Raw genomic sequence first — 19,104 nt, 5'->3', positions numbered from 1 at the left:
CGGTACTATCGTAATAACATCAGAAATTTGGTTATAGCTACTGCTTCTGCTTTTATCCCGGCAAACTTGAATAGTAGTATCCTTTAAATTTAACATCGTCTCCACTGTTCTGCTCAGTGTCGTAAAAAATGCTATAAATGGATGGTGGAGAATAGAAGGCCCTGTCAGCCATCCATCAATGATTCAGATGTTCTTTGACATTCTTACATCTCTGCTTGTCACTCTATGTACTTTACTTTCCAACTGCTTTGCTGCTTTGTCTGTGATCCAACTCAGGTGTGTAATCTTTTCTCTTTTGTTTTTTTGTTCCTTTGAGGGTGAGATTTTTTTTGCTTTTCATTTTCTTTGTGTCAAACCTGTCGCACATGTGGAGGAATAACCAACAGTGGAAAGAACCAAAAGTCGATTTATGAGAATAGGGAATGTCAACAGGGCCTCACATTGGTTAACACTCTTAGAGAGACACATATGACCAGTCTCTGCATCCCAGTGGAGTAACTGTAGTCCAGTAAGGACTGGTTGAACGTTATTAATAATTTTTTAGTGAACCAAATGTTCCTATCAGAAGATTTCTGCTGCGACCCTAGTGGATGGACACACTGTTTCTACCATGAATGCAAATGGATACGGCCTTGCAGTGTAATGCACTCATAAATGCTTATGGCTCTCTGCTGAGCGATGGGATACAGTTAAAAGCATACAGATCGAGGCAGGATTTCGGATGTGGTAGCTATTATGAATTAAATTTGGTTGGTTATTTTTTAATAGCAACATTCTTGATTTCCCAAGTGTGTTATGTATTGTAAGTGGTTTACTGTCCGCTGGTTAAAGCTGCAGCATGTGGTCCTTTTACAAAGATGTTCTATCTCTGACACCACAACATTTAGAAAAGTATTCCGACCAATTTGTGAAACGCTTATTTTTCTAATTCTGTTTTCTAAGATGGACATTTCTGCACATCCATAACTTCATCTCATGATAAAGTTTAGCATCGGCAATTTATGTACCATCTTCATCTGTCCGGCAGAGCAGGGGCTCGCTCTCAGGGCCCGGCCCGACCACGGTGAGGGCCGACACGGTGATGTGGTACTGGGTCCACTTCTCCAGTCGCTGCAGCAGCATCTGCTCCTCGGTGGCAGGCACCGTCGGCTCGTCGGGGTCTTCGTCGCCGTCGCCCTCCGACGGGCCCACCACCTCGTAGCGCACCCTGTACCCCGCCAGGACACCGTTCTGACTCTTCACAGGCGGGGGGTGCCAACTTACCAGCAGGGAGGTGGAGCTGGTGCTGCTGCACTTAATGTCTTGAGGGGGGGCTGAGGGCTCTGGTGAGGTGGAGAGGACAGCGGGGGAAGGAGGGGGGGGGTGGGTCGAGGATGAGGAGGTTGGGAAAGGGGGGGAAGGGAGGGATTGAAAAACAAAAAAATAAAAAAGATGGGAGAGATAAAGAAAATGATAAAAGGAAAATTCAAAACTCAAATAAAAACAATAAGAATAATTCAAACAAAAAATTTGCAAAGCAAAGACGGAGGCAAAAATGTTAAATGAACTCAAATTAAAATTAAAACCATCAAGCAAATAAAAGAGGCATGAATGGACGATGGTACTAGCTTGTGTAATAATGAATCAAGATGGTTGCCCATTTAAAGACACCTGGGAACGTTTTGGACGATAAGACCAATAGTATTTAGTTTCTTGTACACATTACTGCTTGTGAGAAAATTTGACTTTTTCAAGAAGAAAATTTTTGGCTAATTAATTCACCTCATTTCAACGATCTACACCAGAAACCACTTGTTCTGTTGTGTAATGCAAAACCATAGGAGGTGGGTGGATGTGCCTCCATCTTGCTAACATCATCCTTTAAAAAGCCTATATTGAATGTGTTAAACCTGTTATCCACCCTCACTAGTTTCATCATGCAGACAGATTGGAGAGGGAGGAACACATCTGTTCTTCTATATTTTATCATCAGGCACTGAACTGAGGTTTTAGACGGTAACATATGTATCACTCAGGTAAACATGGCAGTCACGATAACTAAACTTCTCCTTCAGGGTCTTTGTAATTACTGTTACAGGCAGCAAAGCAGTTTACATGACGCCTAACAACGAACTGCCATGTTCAGAAAGACAGCATAAAAATAAGATAAACTTGATGTATTTAGTTTCTTAGTATATAGTTCCTATTTATATATTAATACACACGTCATTCTTTCAATGCCTTGGGTACCAAATAGCGTCCATCTTACCCTAAATTAACACAATTTCATTAACACAATTAATAATTTACTACAATAATTTTCAGTTAAATTTACACAAAGTAAAATCTAGCAGGGTAATATCGATTTTGTCATTTTTTGTATTTTCTTTATAAAATGCTTTTCAACTTAATCCCTTTAATTAGCCTTCAGTACTTTTCAAAAACATAAAGTAAAATTTACACATCTTTGAAATGTCTAGATCAAACTCGTTGCCTCTCACGTCCTCTCTGTGCTCATATACTGCCTGTGCTTGTGCAAAGAGATTGTTGTGCAAGCAGCGATAAAACGTTTAACTTCTTATTCACAGTTTGCTTTTATACGGACAAAAGGAAATGTATGAGAATATTTCCATCCCAGTCAGGGATTCCCTGCATTGGTTCTTAATCTATTGCCTCCATCTTGGTGTTGAAAAGTCCAGTTCATTATTACATTTTCTGTCTGTGATGTGAAGATTTAAAGAAAAAAAATCAGACATCAAAAGCAAAATGAAATAGCACTTAGAAAAACAGGCATGCTGTACATTGCAACTTAAAAAAGAAAACTCAAATGACACCCATGGAAAAAGGCAGCATGTTCTCATTCCAAAACAAAGTTGAAAAAAAAAAAAAAAGATTATGAGCTGAAGGAGGGTACTGGGAAATGAATTTCTCTGTAACCCCGGTGACTCGAAAGAAAGAACCACAACAACAGTTAAGGTTCAAGATGACCACTAATGAGAAAACGTGAAAAAATAGACACACAACAATCATCAAAAAAACAAAAAGGAACATGTAACATCTCAAAGAAAAAACACAAAACCACCAAAAAAAAAAAAATCACAAGCATCGTCTGCATCATACGTACCTGACTCCCACAAATATACACTTTGGAGACTTTCTTACCACCAGCACCTGACTCCAGAGCGTGCTCACTCTGGAGTCAGTGAGCAACAACCCTTTCCCTCCCAGACAGTGTGCAACAAAATGTTGAGATTCCCATTTCCAATTAGTAACATCTTCAAGGACTGTGATTAGTTGAGAGTTGGTTTTGGGCCCATTGTGGAGATGCTGGGAGGGAGAGAGTTGGCTCTGTGCTGTAGCCGGGGCTGTTAAATACTCATGTAGCTTTGGGCCGGAGGGTCCACAAGACTGCGAGAGGGGAAGCCCCAGATTTTTCCATTCCTCTGTACACAAACATCCCTCCTTGTTAATATTTTGCTCAGATAAATCCCATTTCATAGCCCTGCGCCTATTTGTCGTCATAAAGATAAGTGCAATTTTGAGAATACCAACACAAGTAAGATGCATTTCTGGATTCAAGTTTAACTATAGTGTTGTGAATACATTTGAAGAAAAGGGGAAATAAAATAACAGGAGTTTTGACTGTTAGAGAGTCCTCCTAAAGACAGTCTGCTCCAGCACACAACAAATGGGACAGGACCTCAGCCACGGTAACCAAACCCCTCTCTGTGTCCAATGGGCTTATTTACTTATGGTCTTACTGGATTTTTGAGCCTTTCAGCTTCTTTCCTCCGCTCATATTGTATTCGCAAACTCTCCACGTCAAGAATGATTGCTCAGTTCTCAGTTCTCGATCTTTAGCGGCGCGAGAAAAAGGGCGGCCTGCCATTCTGACAGCGGCCATGCTATCGCAGCGCCCAGGCACCCTCGTGCCCGATAACGGTTTAAGACCGACTGGGGCACAGCTTTAATAAAGTGCAAATCCCATGAAGGCCAGTGGTCGGATTATGGATACTAGAACTATACAACCACAAAGGAAGAAATTCCGCTAATGCTTCACTTGAGGTTCCTTCGAAGCTTCCCTGAAAGAGTTTCCTAAATGCTATTTGACAAATAATTAGTCATGTCTGCATTCATATCCTTCTCTTTGACTTTAAAGTCTGTTGTGATACGACCGGGGGCTCGGAGTACAAAGTCTGCAATGTCAAGTGTTGGTGGCATACCTAATCACGATGACTACCCCACAGATTTAAAGTGCTTTTAGCGCAACATCTTTATTTATTTAATTACGCACATTAATGCTCACAGTTCAGCTCCGCAGGTCATCACTCACTGCCTGTTGTCACCTCTCAGAATGACACAGATTGCCGATGGCTTTGCTATCGGAGCACGAGCACATGTCTGCGTCTGAATTGTATTTTCACCAGAGGCCTCGACTGACAGGATGTTCGTATTTGTAGATCATTATGGAATTAATCCCCCTCCCCCCCCGATGCCAAATGGCCGGGCTGTGGCACACGCAAATACTCCAATACATCTAAAAACCTCCTGCAATTACAGTAAGTGGGGGGGCTAAACTGCTTGTTTGGCTAAATACAGAGGATTTAGAATCTGCCACTTTAATTTGAGAGATAGCGCTTGACTGGCTGCTGGCAGGTTCTAGGTATAATCTAAATGTGTAACAAAGCCTGACAATCCAGGGGCCGGGCTCTCAGCTCATCTCAAAGCATGAAATTAATTCTGACGCTATGAAATGGGATTCTTATCTGCCACTCACGAGGGCCTGCGATCCCCTAACTCCCACTCCCAGGGTCCCCCTGAGGCCGTTACCACGTCTTACAACTGGGGAACAGCACGAGGAATGCTGGGATCCCCTCCCAGGTTGTGGACCCACTCCGGCCGCGTCTGAATGATCTCACAGAAAAGGTCTCTCAACCTGATCTGACTGTGGCAGCATACACCAAGAGGCCTTGCTTCTGAATGAGAGCCACTCGTGTACTGTAAAATGTTGTGTTTTGGTTTCAGTCCGTAATACAGACCGAGAAAGCTTATGCAGATTTCTTTGATAAATTATTCAGTTTCAATCATGAAGACTGAGCGAGAGTTTTTTTAAATAATTTTCTGTACAATGACTACACAAATTTTTGACAGAGTGGTCCTCATGACAATAGCCCCTGGTAATGCTGCCTGGACTGAGCACAAACTTCAACAATTCTGCAAACATTTTGTACCACAAGTAATGGACAACAAAGCAAACAGGGAAATCACATTTTCTGACTTTCTTTTCACTCAGTGGCAAAGGGTTTCAGTCTGCTAGACACTGCAGAGGATTTAAATCCGGGCTGAAATGTATGCAGTCCTTGCAAAGTGTCCAACTGGCCTATATATAACATTTACGATAGTATAGTTTCCAGGAGTCTTGTCATAGGTGTCTACTTATTTCAGTAACAGTCACTTAATACAGGATATATTTGACACAGCGCTCTTCACTGACTCGGGTTTACAGGAACGCTTCTATTCCCGACCTGTGTGAGCCGCCAAACTACAGACGCGTCACTCTAATATAAAACGGTGTCATGTTTAAAAGACTGGTTTATTCAATGCTTCCAATTCCCTCTTGATGTTTCAGAAATAACACAGCGAAAATGATCCTTTTTTACATTTTCAGCAGACTGAATCCCTCGGCCACACGATCACTTACCTCAGAACATCCAAAAGATCAAGTTATTTATTGTGTTGTGGGGAATCTTTCGCTTTGACTGACTTAGTTCACGACTTTTCTGACCTCAGCAGCTAGAAACCAATTGACATGTCTCACAGGGACTCTTGATAGGGGCATTAGAAAAAAACACTGGCTGAGAAAGACCTGGAACGACGAGAATAACCCCCCCGTAGAAATAGAATGGATAGAGAAGGTAGAGATTGCAGTTAACCTTGATGTGACAGCCAGAGAAGATTTGATTATCTTGCCGTGGGAGCTAGCACTTATGTGGAACACAATATTTACTAAGTTTATTGCTGCTCCAAACATAGAGTGATACTCATTTCCAGGGAAGAAGTATCAAATTTCTACGGAGGACAGGCAGATGTCATTATAAACCAGCAGTCATCCTTTCTGTCCACTGTAATTGTATGAATGAGGCCGTTCAAGGGAAGAGTCCCTCGTCTCGAGCAGAGACTTAAGCAAAGCACCAGGGTGAACTTCTATATGCTGAATGGGAGAGTGTGTTGCTCTGCCTGCTGCGTTGTAGCTGCTAGTAGCTATGCTGAGCTTAAAGAATGTAAATAGCAGTAGCCACTGTCTAGAGAGATGTCAAACCAATATTCGTTCAGACTAGAAATCAAATAATAAATAAATCAAATATCTGAATAAAAAAAAAACATAAAAGGAAGAGGACAGAGAGTGAGCAAGGTGATGTCAAGCCATTCCAAGGAGAGCTTTTGTTCCATTGCGCAGGGGAACAAGTGGCAAAGAGGGAAACAGAGCTAGAACAGGGTGATGTAAGAGGAAGAGAGAAGTGTATCCAATCCATTCAGCTTGCCGTTTCGAGAATAAAAGCAAACACAGAGGTAACGAAATCACAAACACACATCGACGGGTGATGATGTGAACACACACGCTTGGGAGACGCCAAGACAGAAATGGGGCAGGATGAACATAAAAGTATATTTTCATGCCTGGACTGATCAAAGATCAACGTTGCAGTGAAAGGTTCTCAACAGCACCCCCTGCGGGAAGGAGTGAGTGTTGCATGCAACTGGCGCTCTCCTCAGTGACTCGTGAGTCAGTGTAGCTCTGCTTCCCAGCAGTAACAAAAAGAACTGTGAAGTGGTTGGTCCCAAGCCCCCACAGCCCAGATGTGGGGGCACAGCCAACAAGTTGCACTGGTAGAAACAGAAAATGTGTTAAAAAGGAAGTCTACTCTCACCACCATGGCTCTCCTATGTCCTGTTGAAAATGTAAATTAATTTAAACCCCACATAGTCCAACACAGCTCAAGCAGTTTCCTATAAATAAAGCCTCTATGGCAGTGAATATGTTTGCTAGTATGTGATTTTCTATTTTCTGTATCATCAGGATCCACAATGACTCGCACAGATCCACCCATAATCCCGCAAATCCTGCTCCATTTTCCAGGTTCTTTACCATTAATGTATTAAATGTTGATACACAACATCATTATTAATCTTTGTCGGCTCTGTTAAACTCAAAAAGACGTGAATTTCATACCCTGTCATCCCAGCAGTCCTCCAGCTATTGGATATATGCTTGGATGAGCTGTGTGTATTTTCTTTCCCTACAGCCGGCACTGCTGTGTGCTATGATACCACTCCTGTTATTTTTAGCCGGCTGTTTTAAATAATTCAGATGTGTTCCTGCCATCCTTAAAATAAAGTAATCAGTGCAGAACTGATATGCTGGAATATATTCCAGGGGTGAGCATGTGAGTACTTTTGGAGACTGCTGATATGTTTTTTTTTTATTTCATGACTAAACTCAACTCAAAATGAACCTCCCCCCGAATCCAAATACAGTTCATGAGAGAGCCTTGGTGGTCTTAGAGGAGAACTGACATTTTTTGTGTCTCTGTCACGTGGAAGAAAGTGCACTTGCTGTTGACAAAGGAAAAGCAAATATGAACAAAACCGAAAGGATAATAAAAAATCTGTCAAAATCGTCAGTCCACATAGACCTGATCTGTTTGACAGGGCTGGGTACACTCATACATTTGGCACCAGAGCCACATAAGTAAATAAGAAAAGATTAAATGAAAAGGTTGTAAAACACTTGACAAAAAAAAAATGACTCAAGCCCTTTGTGGCTTAATTTCCACCTTAACTCTCCACAAAATAAGCATTTCATTTAGTGAAAAAAAACTTTTACCTACAGTGTTATATATATATATTATATGTTATATTGTTACATTATGGTTAACAAAATGAAGGTCGGGTGCAGGTAAGATTAAAATGAACACATTAGTTAAGTCAAGTCAGTTTGATATGCTGTTCATCATTTCTGCATCGGCTTTGAACCCAGTTTATACCCAAAACACAGGCGGAGTTCAAAGATGATGACGCAGTAGAGAAAGGAAACGGGTTCCAGTCAAAAAGCAAAGGAGAAGAGAACACACAACCTCGTGAGGAATCACTTCAGTTAGGGTCCGCAAAGAAACACAACAATTATTCAACTGCTTTCCTGGGGAGAATACCTTTGTTAGCCAACCCACAGAGAAAACACCACAGAAGACTCAATAAAAAGGTTACATACTGGCTTGCAGGGTCTTCTGCGATATGTCATTTGTGAAGGCTCCGATGCCTTTGTTTGAAATGGCTGCCAGGGAGAATTGGTAATCTGTGTTTGGGCGGAGCCCTTCCACAACATATGCAGATGTGGGTCCAAAGGTTTTCTTCATCTGTTGATGGAGAAAAGTTCAAGTTAATGTCGTGATTTTAAAATGGTTGCTGGTGAATCTAATGTTGGACCATTAGGAGATAGTATAAACCTTTTAGTGAAAAAGGTTATGAAATTCAAAAAGGAAACTTCTTACCGGGGTCCCGAAACTGCCTTCTGAGTAGCGAAGTTCATAATTTATTATTCCCTCCTTGTCATAGGCAGGTTCCCAGGTCAGCTCAACACTGGTGTCAGACACAGCACCAACCATGAATTTGGACGGTTGACCTGGAACTGAAGAAGACAGCGGAGGACATTATTGCATTTACTAGAAATGATTAAAGACATTTTCTTATAAACATTTTATAAGAAATCAAGGTACAACAGGTCTCTGAAGGGCTGCCTCAGAGAGAGACATGTCCCTGAGCTCTGAGACTGATCCTGGTGAGTTCTCGGTCTTTGTTTCTCAAATTTTTATGTTTTATTACCGGACTAGACTACCATGATCAAACAAACCTCTGTCATTATTTGCTGATGCTGCAAATGTGCAGAAGAACCTTGCACCACAGGAGAAATACTTGGCAGCAGGCAAATTCAGTTTAAAGTTTCAGAAAATGTGCTAATAGACAAAACAGCTGAAGATGTTCTTCAATGGTTGTGAAAGTCAAAGCAGAAGGCTGAGTAACAGATGCAGCACTCACCACATTACCTTACATCTTCTTTTAAACCTACTTAACGATTTGGTTTCAATTATATTTGGACATAAGACATGTGTGGCAATCTAGAAAATATGAAATTCAATGAAAGCATTGGAAGAAAAACTATATTTCAGTTTTCACGGACACAAACAGTTTTCATTTCCTTACCTCCTTGCAGTACTTTGACATGGATGGGCTCTGAGAAGGGTCCATCGCCTACAGAAGTGAATGCAAGAACTTTGATTGTGTATGTCTCTTGAGGAACCAGGCTCTGGATAGTAGTGATGATGCTGTCCTGGACATTGTGGATCTGCCAGAGGCTCATGGGCTGGGAGTCGTCCATGGTGTAATAAACCCGGTATCCCTTGATCTGCCCATTGGGCTCCTCGGGTTCTTCCCAGCGCACCATCATGGTGTTTTGGGAAATGATCTGGGCCTGAATGTTCCGTGGTGGACTAGCTGGGGCTTGTTCTCCAGTCCTGGTTTCTACTGGGTCACTGGGAGGACCCTGGCCAATTGTGTTGACGGCTGAGACACGGATTTCATACTCTGTGTTGGGGTAGAGGCCTCCAATGCTGTAACGTGTAGTGGTGATATCATCCACTGTCTCATACTTGCTGTCTGGGGACTTTGCCCTGTACTGGATAATGTAGTAAGTCACTGGTTCTGGATTGCCAGAGTCCCAGGTGATGGTCACACTGGTGGCAGTGGTTTCAGTAACCACAGGAGTACCTGGAGGCTTGGGGAGAGCTGTGATGGTGACAAAAGAGAAGGCAATAAGAATAACTCATTTATCATGACAGAAGATTCTCTAGCAATAAGGGAAAGGTTTGAAGTTTCCTCAAAATTCCCCAAGACCACTGTACCAATACATGTTGTGATTGTTGTTCTATACGCTTCAAACATTGAGAAGTAAATCTCTTAAACAAGCACAGTTCATGTCTCTTACATTTGACGGTGATCTGCGCCACAGCCTCAATGATGCCAAGGCTGCTCATGGCTACACAGGTGTAGTTGGCAGACTCACGAACGCTGCTCAGTTCGAGCACGTTCCTGCCCACTGGCATCTCATCCTCTGGTGTCAAATCCTCCGCGTTCAGCATCCACTTGACGTAAGGCATGGGCGACCCCACCGCAACGCACGTTATGTTCACACTGCCTCCGGGCATGATTTCCTGACTCGTCGGTGGAATGGAGAAGCGAGGAGGGACCCGCCGGACTGGGAGAAGGCATGAGGAAGGGGAGAGGATGACAAAAGACGGCAAGGGAGTCAAAAAAAAGAGAAAAAGAGAGGTAACAAGAGAGGCCGATGAAAATGGACCCTTCTCAAGGAAATATTTAACACAAAAGGTTCAACATGTGAACTAAAACAGAAAAATCATAAAGTAGACTTTTAAAAACATAAAAATAATGAGAAGGAACTAAACTAACAGAACTGCTTCAACAACAATATAGATTAACAGTAAAGCAACGATTCATAGCAACAAGGTTCCATTGACCAATATTTGACCCATCACAGCACAATTAGAGACACAAAAATCTATTACGAGTTTCTCATCTTTGGGGCTGAACTGCTGACATGTATACAACTAGGACATAACCTGATCACCAACTATGAAGGTATGCGGTAAAGGCTATGTGATAATGCTATCACATAAGGCCAAGATGGCAACCTGGAACTTCCTGTCCTCTCCGGCACTCATGCCAAACAGGAAGTAGGCCATTGCTGGCTTCTTCCAAAGCACAGGAAGTGTAGGGTTACAGAGAAATTGAGCATCTCTACAAGGTCTCTAAACACATTCTAACTCAAGTTTGCACTTGACACCTGTCTCTACTAACTAGATATCTTAAAGATGAGAAACTTTAATCAGATTTTTGTGGTTTAGGGTAGATCCACTGGACAAAGCCTTATTAAGATCTGACACGGTTCCATTGATAGATGCAGCTATCAGTTTCACAGACAGCATGCATAAATAGACCGAGGTAAATTAAGGAGTAAATGATAACAAAATCAGATATAAAAATTGAGATAAAATGCATAGAGGAATATAACTGAAGGGTCGCTAGCATGCCCAGACAAAAGACGATTGGAGAGGAAAGAGGAATTACAAGATAGAGGATAGGGCATCTGAGGAGAGGATAGAAAGAAAGGGAACAGAGGAGCAAAGAGTGACAGAGGAAGAGAAAGAGGGGGGGGAGGTTGGAGGAGGGAAAAGGGGGGGTAACCCGCTTCAATGCAGTGTAAACTTTGTTTTTCTTCAGCTAATGTGACAAAATGTGATGGTGGCACATTGTCACATCGCAGTCCCAGTTAACACAAAATAACTACTGAGGAACAAGGTGTGTGCCTATAAAATACATAGAAAAAGAACTACAGTAATTGTAGCTGGAGAGTCTAGTATCACAGAGTGTTGGAGTCAAGAAACAGAACTGGATCAACGGAGAGTAGAAATCCAGAGAACAAGAAAAAGAGACAGAGGGAAAGGGAGAGAGAGAAGAAGATGAAATAAGTGCAGAATGACAGCTCAGAGAGGGAGACTGGGCTGGACCTCAAAACTCATGGGGAGGAGTTGGAATCGGAGTGGTAGGAGGTTGATAATGAGTCTGAGACGCAGAGGAAGGGCATGAAAGGCACTGGGTACTTGCCTGTGTGTGTATGTGTATATACATAGGCGTATATATTTTCTGCGTTGGTATAGATATGAGTGTGCGTGTGTACAGTATGCGAGAGTTAGGCGGTGCAAGAGTATGAGTTAGCAAAAACACTGTGTGTTCATGAGAGGCATCCCAGCAAGCACTTGACAGGTAATGGCATGCAGGAGGTTCAACCCTAAATGAGCACAAACATGTGTCATGTAAAATGCAGGGTTTTCTTTGCCAATGTAAATCTAAGGTGAGGCACACTGGTGTTTGTTTTAAAATCCTAAACCTAGCTTCAGTAGAAAAATTGTTGATGATGCTGTTCGGTTAAACGTCAAACTTCCAACATTAATGATGGTATAGGTAAAAACGTTTCAATATGCCTGATATTCAGGTACTACCTGTTTTTTAATGGGAAATATTAAAAGATACTTTTAAAAAAAACGTGAATGTATTTAGGACTTGGGATTACATTGATGGAGGCATCAGCCATGTTTTTGTACAGACGCAACCTTATTTGAAACCGCTTTTCAACACCCCAGCATCTAGATCTATTCAACGTCAAAATGTTTGTTGGGATGCGAAGGTCAGAGAGGAGAATTGCAGATGTAGAAGTAAAACATGATGAACCACATGGAAGAGATGACTTAGAGACAGACAGATAGACAAGACAGGAAAGACAAGGATGAGAGACACAAGGCAGAACAAAACAGACTCAAGCAGCAAGACAGCAGACAGGAAGACAGACAGAGGGAGACAAGCGGACAGACAGTGACGGATGGATGTACAAAGACATACTGTACAGTACGCAAAGGGAATGGGGAGGGGTTTGGGTTGTTGGAGAAAGGGAAGGAGGAGGAGGAGAAGGAGGAGGAGGAGGAGGAGGAGGGCATAAGTGGGGGGATAGAGTAAGGAGACTGTGATTCTAAATCCAAACAAAACAGACCAAAAAAATAAAATAAAACACATGGCTCAAAGTGAGTTTGGAGGTCTCACACACTGGGGCTTAAAGTCAAGAAACATCTACACGTTCCCTCCTCCCCGCCTTAAACACCTCAGAGCACCTCTGTGCAAATTTAAAGCTGGGAAGTGTGATGTGTGATGTGATGTGTGTGTGTGTGTGTGTGTGTCTTGGGGGGGGGGGCAAGTAGAAACAAAAAGGGAGAGGCCAAGAGGGGCATGAAGGATAAATAGCATTCCAAAGTACACCGTGTCGATCCAAATGGGATTCTTATGATCGTTGCATGGGACAGATGTCAACAAACACACACTCTACTGAAGGGACTTTTACCTGAGACCTGACTTGTATTGTGTACTGTCATGGTTACTATAATGTACGTACAATAGACTGGCATATGTCCTTCATATGGGCAACGCTTTCTACAACAAGCTATCCCTATGTCCAACATCCAAATGGTTAAACCACATCTACTGTTACAATTACAGATACAAGTTGGGCTTCTAATTTGTCCTCCTCTGATCTACTCTACATGAATCCTCTCACTGCTTTAACTCTCTGCTAATATCAAATCTGTTACTATAAGTCACATACTACCATGGACAATGGTAAGTAGCTAATTTAGAGGATAATGTTCTTAAAAATATAGCATTTCCAGAGATAAAACCTTAAAAGAGAATGTTTCCATTAGATAAAACCATGGATATATTTAAAAAATGTAAGAAAAAAGTGAATAAAACAATGGGACGCGTCATGTTTTGGTTGAGATATAAGAATTGGTTTCATCCTGACAGTTAACATTGTATATTCATGATGTCCTCATGATTTTTTTTAAAAAACATGGGGGAAAAACCCATCATTTAGGAAGAGAAAAAAATCTTATCACTACGTTTTATCAAAAGAGTCTCACTAAACAACAAAGGTGAAAGGGCAGCCCATTCCACACACGGACATGCATGAGTGTGGCTATGGCATGAGTGACATATACAGGTGCGCCCCCATCCACTTGGGCAGACACCAGAGAACCAATACAATCCAAAAGTGTCACCCAAACCCATCCGAGCATGCCATTCATTCCCAAATATAGCATTGTTCCAGACACGCACACGTACAAAATCAAATGAAAGGAAACAAATCAAACGGAACAAATCCACAAAAAGAACTAAGTCCAAACAGCACAGACAGTACCAGAGTGCAGCTGTGTTCAACAAAGAGGTGTGCATCAAGACTATTAGATGTTTTTCAGCTGGGATTTGTCTCTGCCTGAATTTTGCCTCAAATCCAGAAGAATGGTTGAAGACTGATTCGGGCGAACAGGGGCCTGTGTGTGTTTAGATGAAACGTTTTAATCGTAGTGTGTCTGAAAGTGCTCTTCTCTCCCTGGGGCTCAGGTCAATGCACCGGTGGCTGCGGTGGCTCAGTGAATGAGGTTTCCCCCACAGGAAGACGTCTCTGTTCACCTTTGAGTAGCTACACTGTCAGAACAACGTGGGATCTAAAACCAGCCACGAGCCAAATGCTGGTTACTTTTGGCCCTGGCTGGACAGGGGAGTCCGAAATATACAAATAGCCGCGGGAGAGTCTAACTGTCAACAGCGCTCACCCTGCATTTGACACGGGAGTTAATTTGGCCAGGATCAGGAGCTCAAGGTCAGCTGATACAACAGCACGCTACACTGTTTCCCGGGAGAGAAAATTACAAATCTTAAAGTCGAGAAGGGACTTCGAGGGACAGCGTCGACTAAATGTCAGTGTCACATGCAAATGAGTCACCGCAGTATATCATTTACTAGACACGGCTCCGTATGATGACTGAATGTTCAAGTGAACTGTGTAACTCTGTCACATCAATGGTCCAGTAAGCTCTCACAAGCTGTGTGTGTGTGTGTGTGTAGTGTGTGTGTGTGTGTGTTGCACCCTCTCCTATCCTAACTTCAAACTGTAGTGCCAATGAAAGAAAATAAAGAATCCCAATTGCATGGACAGGCTCCTCATTCCCAGAGACCGGGAGCCCAGCCGGCCCCCGTTTGGAATTGAGAGAAAGTAAATCAAACATATACCTTTTCATTTGGACTACTAGCAACATGTAATCTTGTTTCAAGCCCCAATGTGGAGAGAAAGACAAGAAGCCTTACAATGGACGAGGTGAGAAGCAGTCGAGAGAGAACGCCAGAGTACTGCACTAACTCTACTGGTGGGCGGTGTTGTGGAGGGGTTTGTGCCAAAAAACAGAGGTCGGAAGGTGGACATTATCGGCCATTTTGGTGAGGCAGTTTTTTTTTGCTGCCCCAAAATGAAGGGGGAAGCCAAAAATAATGTGCAGCCTTTAGTGTCACCTTGAAGCTGAGATTACACCCTCTTGCTGCCTGAGGACACAGGCGCAGTATGGAGATCCTTTAGTCACTCTAGCTGGGTGAGGCCCACGGCATTTACATATACGCTGTAGGGGTCGGCCTGAATTAACATACCTTGGCTGGGCCGATGCTAAACAGTCTCTATGGGTGGCTCATCAAAATGGAAATTACTACCTGAAGGAAACTGACAGGAATCATGACGGGGGTGTCTAATAATAGCAAGCGGTGAATTGAAGGGATTTCAGAGTGCATCACTTTTTTTTTCTTCCCTGTTGTCTTACAGGTTGATGACAAGCAGCCAAATCGTACTGCAAGTATGTCCCCCCCTGTGGGGATCCCTTCAGTGAATATAATCAGTCGGATGGGGACACTGAGCGTATTTGTGTGTTTGCATCTGAATGGGAGTTGTGATGACACTTTTGTTTTGTGTGGAAAATAGGAGCGATTGTGACAAATCCTTTATTTCGAGGGGTGGCTATTAACTTCAGGACTCCTTGAGACAAACATCTAATAGAGATGGCAGGTTTTTGCTTTGGCCAGTGAGAACATAAGGTGTAATCTAGCTTTCTTTCCCAACGTTACACACAAATGCAGAGCAGGGCATGCGAGCACATTCAAAGTCAGGCAGAGACCATCGTAGAAGGCCAAACATGCACATGCGTACATAACAGCACAGTCTTCCTGCATCAGTGTTATTCAGAGTGCTTAGAGTTAAACGAATTTGGACACAGCAGGTTGCTCGGTTTTCTTTCAGTTGGATTGTGCCATACTTTGTGGACACTACTTATTTGGAGGGCAGCAATTACATGAGTACTGACTTTATACGATCATAGGCGACTCATAGATGACTCATAGAAAGTCTACTTCTATGTTTATGTGATGACTGTCCTGAAGAATAATTGATGTGGCTGATGCACTGGAAAGCAGTGGCATGGATAACCTAGACTGGGACAAAAATTATATCAGCTAAATTTTGAAACACTAGCTAACACTCAATATTTCAAGGCCTGTTATCTTCCTAATATTTTGGGGATTAGCATGACTCATTAAAACTCTAGACTTGATTAAAATAGACATTTTTCACAAGTGGTTGGTAAATGAAGGTTACCAGAGCATGAAAATTGCTAATTTGTTTGATTTTGGCTTAGTAGTCATGAATAAAAATAGGATGTTCAGACACTTAATAGAGATAAGGCATAGTCCCTTGAGCTCAGCACCCAGAGTTATGGGGTAAGAAGTGCCTAATCTCTTCTACCAGAAATAATGTTTTGCCCTTTCGAGCCATATCTCATATCAATAGGTGAAACATGGCTCCCTTACAGAGAACATGTGCCTCTTGTATTTATGAGACTAATGGAGCCATCAAATTTACAGGCAAGTTCACCACAGCCGATAAGATAGATTTTATGTGTAATGGAAAACCTGGTGCACATAATGATGCTCACATTTAAGTAAAACATCTTAAGAGGTAATGGAGAGTGGTTGCAACGCCGGCTGGAACATAAATCAGTGAACGGCGATTGCATTAACCTCCAATTCATTTAGCACTTTGTTCTCATTATTGTTGTCGGACTACAGCGTGACTGCTTAGACAACAAAGTCATTGTGTGTCTTGTTGTTGTAGAACCTCTCTCTTTGCCTTATTTATGTCTACCTGAAAACAAATTGAGTTCTTTGAGTGTGTTTGTATGTGTTCATACAAGGGAAGGAGAGCTTTTGAATAATAAATCTTAATTTGATTGAGTGTCATGACTGGGAACTCAACCTGCAGTAACTCCACAAAAGTGTGGATAACTAGCTGTCGACGTTTGGAATTAAAAGTATCTCTGGGCACATGCTCAGCAACACCAACTGCGAAGTTGAAGTCACTATATTGTCATTGATCCACAATGGCTGCCAGAATCGCCATGGAATCCAATCAGGTCCAAACGGGTCAAATTTTTCCCCCATAATAGATTTCTATAAACAAGATGACAGGAACTCTGGCTGTATACACACAATTATTTCATTCGGCATTTGCATGTGCACTCCGAGACTCAAGAGGCCGAGCAGCATCATTTTGGAAAAATAAACAAAACAAATAAACCACAAAAGACAAAGGTTTTTTAAAAATAAAAACAGGAAACTAAGGTCAGGAACACAACAGAAACAAAAAGAAAACACACAACACCATAATCACAACACAAAAAAATACACGAAATAAAGGAAAGCCAAAACAGGGTTGTATCAGAGAAAACACTTGTAGAGGAACCAAGGAAAGACAATGAATCAATTGAACGAAACACAGGGAATGCATAAAGAAAAAGGCCGTCATGGCCAAATGGATCAGTACAGGCATGCAAGCGCAGTTACATTCTCCCATCGTGCAACAGGTGCTGTTATTTCCACGTGCTGGGTTTTTCATGACAACACGTGCAAGAAGCTTTTTTAGGTGCAGAAGCAATACCAAAAGATGCAAAACGAGAAAAGGCCCCACAATGCAAACATAAAAGTATAAAGTATAACAAGACCCGAGCTACTCGGGTTTGCTTTCATCATTTCTTCCTTGGAAATAAAAGAAAATCTTTCTTTCATAATCATTTAGCAAGTTTGGAATAACTGATCAGTCTCTGCTCAAATTAGTCATGAATCGAGCTCTGTCATAGGCATATACAGCTAAAATTTTTCAACATGTTGAATTTCCTTTTTTTCAAATGTGGGTTAAAAAAAGTAAAAAAGAAAAAACACACCAACCTTCTCGAAGCTCTGAGGGATGTAAAGGGGTTGATGCAGAACACAATGACATGAGGAGAAGAGAAAAATAGGGGAAACACAGAGAGAGTAAAAAAAGCCACCTCAAGGTGTTTAGCTGCAGCTACATTTCCCTTTGCTTTAATCTTTTTTTCTTTTCCTCTTTTTTTCCCTTGTGCCTGCTGTCAGTGACACCCGTCTTGAAAGTACACTTTCCTGCCCCCCCCCACCCTCAAATAAACTTTGAACCAGAACAATCAGATTCACCCCAGTGGCCGCACTGTTGCCTGGCAAGAAAAGAATATAGTGAGGCGCCACTGGAGTCAAATCAAGCGAACCATACTCATAATTCAAAATTTCACAGGCTCCTTATGGCCACAAGGACAGGCTCCTGTGGTGGCTGTATTTGCTTTTTTTGTTAGAGGAAGGAAACCAAATAAAGAGAAAAGAAAGAAAAAAACTAATGAGAGATAGAAAAGAAAAAAGACACAGTTTGGGTTGAAATTAGCAGCTGCAGTTCAAGACGGTTAAAGCAAATGTTGTAGAAGCCAATCAGTGACTCTGTCCTTATGGCAGTTGAATCAATTTACCCCGGTTAACTTTCCCCCCCTTTACAATTTTCCCATCGTGGTTGCATTTCGGAAAAAAACATGGATCCCTACCACAGCTGCTAATCTCGAGTGCAATTCGCTTTGTGAACAAAACATAGTCAACATCAAGTATCAGGAATTGATTGACAAAAGTTAACTGAAAACAGACAAAGGTCGACACCATCAAGGCATAACACGAGTGCTGCATAGTGTGAAGGTACCCGAGTAATTATGACCCCTGTGTACTCCTTTCAGAGACATGCTGATGGAGCCAGTGTTCATGGAGACTGCGTGAATTGGTGAGGAACAATGTCAGGGGCAGAGCTGCGTGTTTCTGACCGTGGAAATTACTGAACATCCCTGTGCTGTGTCAACGGAGCGTTCCCACTATCATTATTTAACGAGTCCTGTAGAGCTCTTGATTGTAATTTGCACGAACCCCTTAATTTCCAGCGTGCTGCACATGAGCGAGGTGAACAGCTACCTGACATTAAGTGCAACTGCATCACAGCCGAGGCGGCACGGAGCCTCCAGGACCAACGCTGGCAGGAGGAGACACTAATCCCGATGAGGGGTTTTTTACCGTGTGCTCCTCACGGTTGAATTTTTCCTTCCCTACGCTGCTACCTCACAGGGTATGATAATAGCAATAATAATGAAAATGCAGCTCCCTGACCCATTTTATAATGTCAGGGTGCTGAATTATTTATTGGGAACAAAGTTATTTGGTACACAGCAGAGGGAACAAACTGAGGAGATACCG

The 19,104-nt window shown here is 42.2% G+C and overlaps 1 protein-coding gene across 1 annotated transcript in view; it reads right to left on the bottom strand.

Moving 5' to 3' along the window:
* The window catches only part of ptprsa (protein tyrosine phosphatase receptor type Sa), a 112,014-nt gene that overhangs the window by 51,084 nt on the left and 41,826 nt on the right, over positions 1-19,104 (bottom strand). Inside the window, exons 10-15 of the mRNA XM_061077654.1 lie at positions 17,755-17,766; positions 10,019-10,288; positions 9,238-9,819; positions 8,529-8,665; positions 8,249-8,393; positions 1,008-1,322 (exon numbers count right to left, since the gene is read on the bottom strand). Coding sequence (XP_060933637.1) covers positions 1,008-1,322; positions 8,249-8,393; positions 8,529-8,665; positions 9,238-9,819; positions 10,019-10,288; positions 17,755-17,766 — 1,461 coding nt within the window. The remainder of the gene's footprint in view (positions 1-1,007; positions 1,323-8,248; positions 8,394-8,528; positions 8,666-9,237; positions 9,820-10,018; positions 10,289-17,754; positions 17,767-19,104) is intronic.

This window comes from Limanda limanda, chromosome 9 (assembly GCF_963576545.1).
Source record: "Limanda limanda chromosome 9, fLimLim1.1, whole genome shotgun sequence".
NCBI lineage: Eukaryota > Metazoa > Chordata > Actinopteri > Pleuronectiformes > Pleuronectidae > Limanda > Limanda limanda.
Note: the sequence above shows the minus strand (reverse complement) of the source record. Positions and strands in the feature narration are given on the sequence as shown.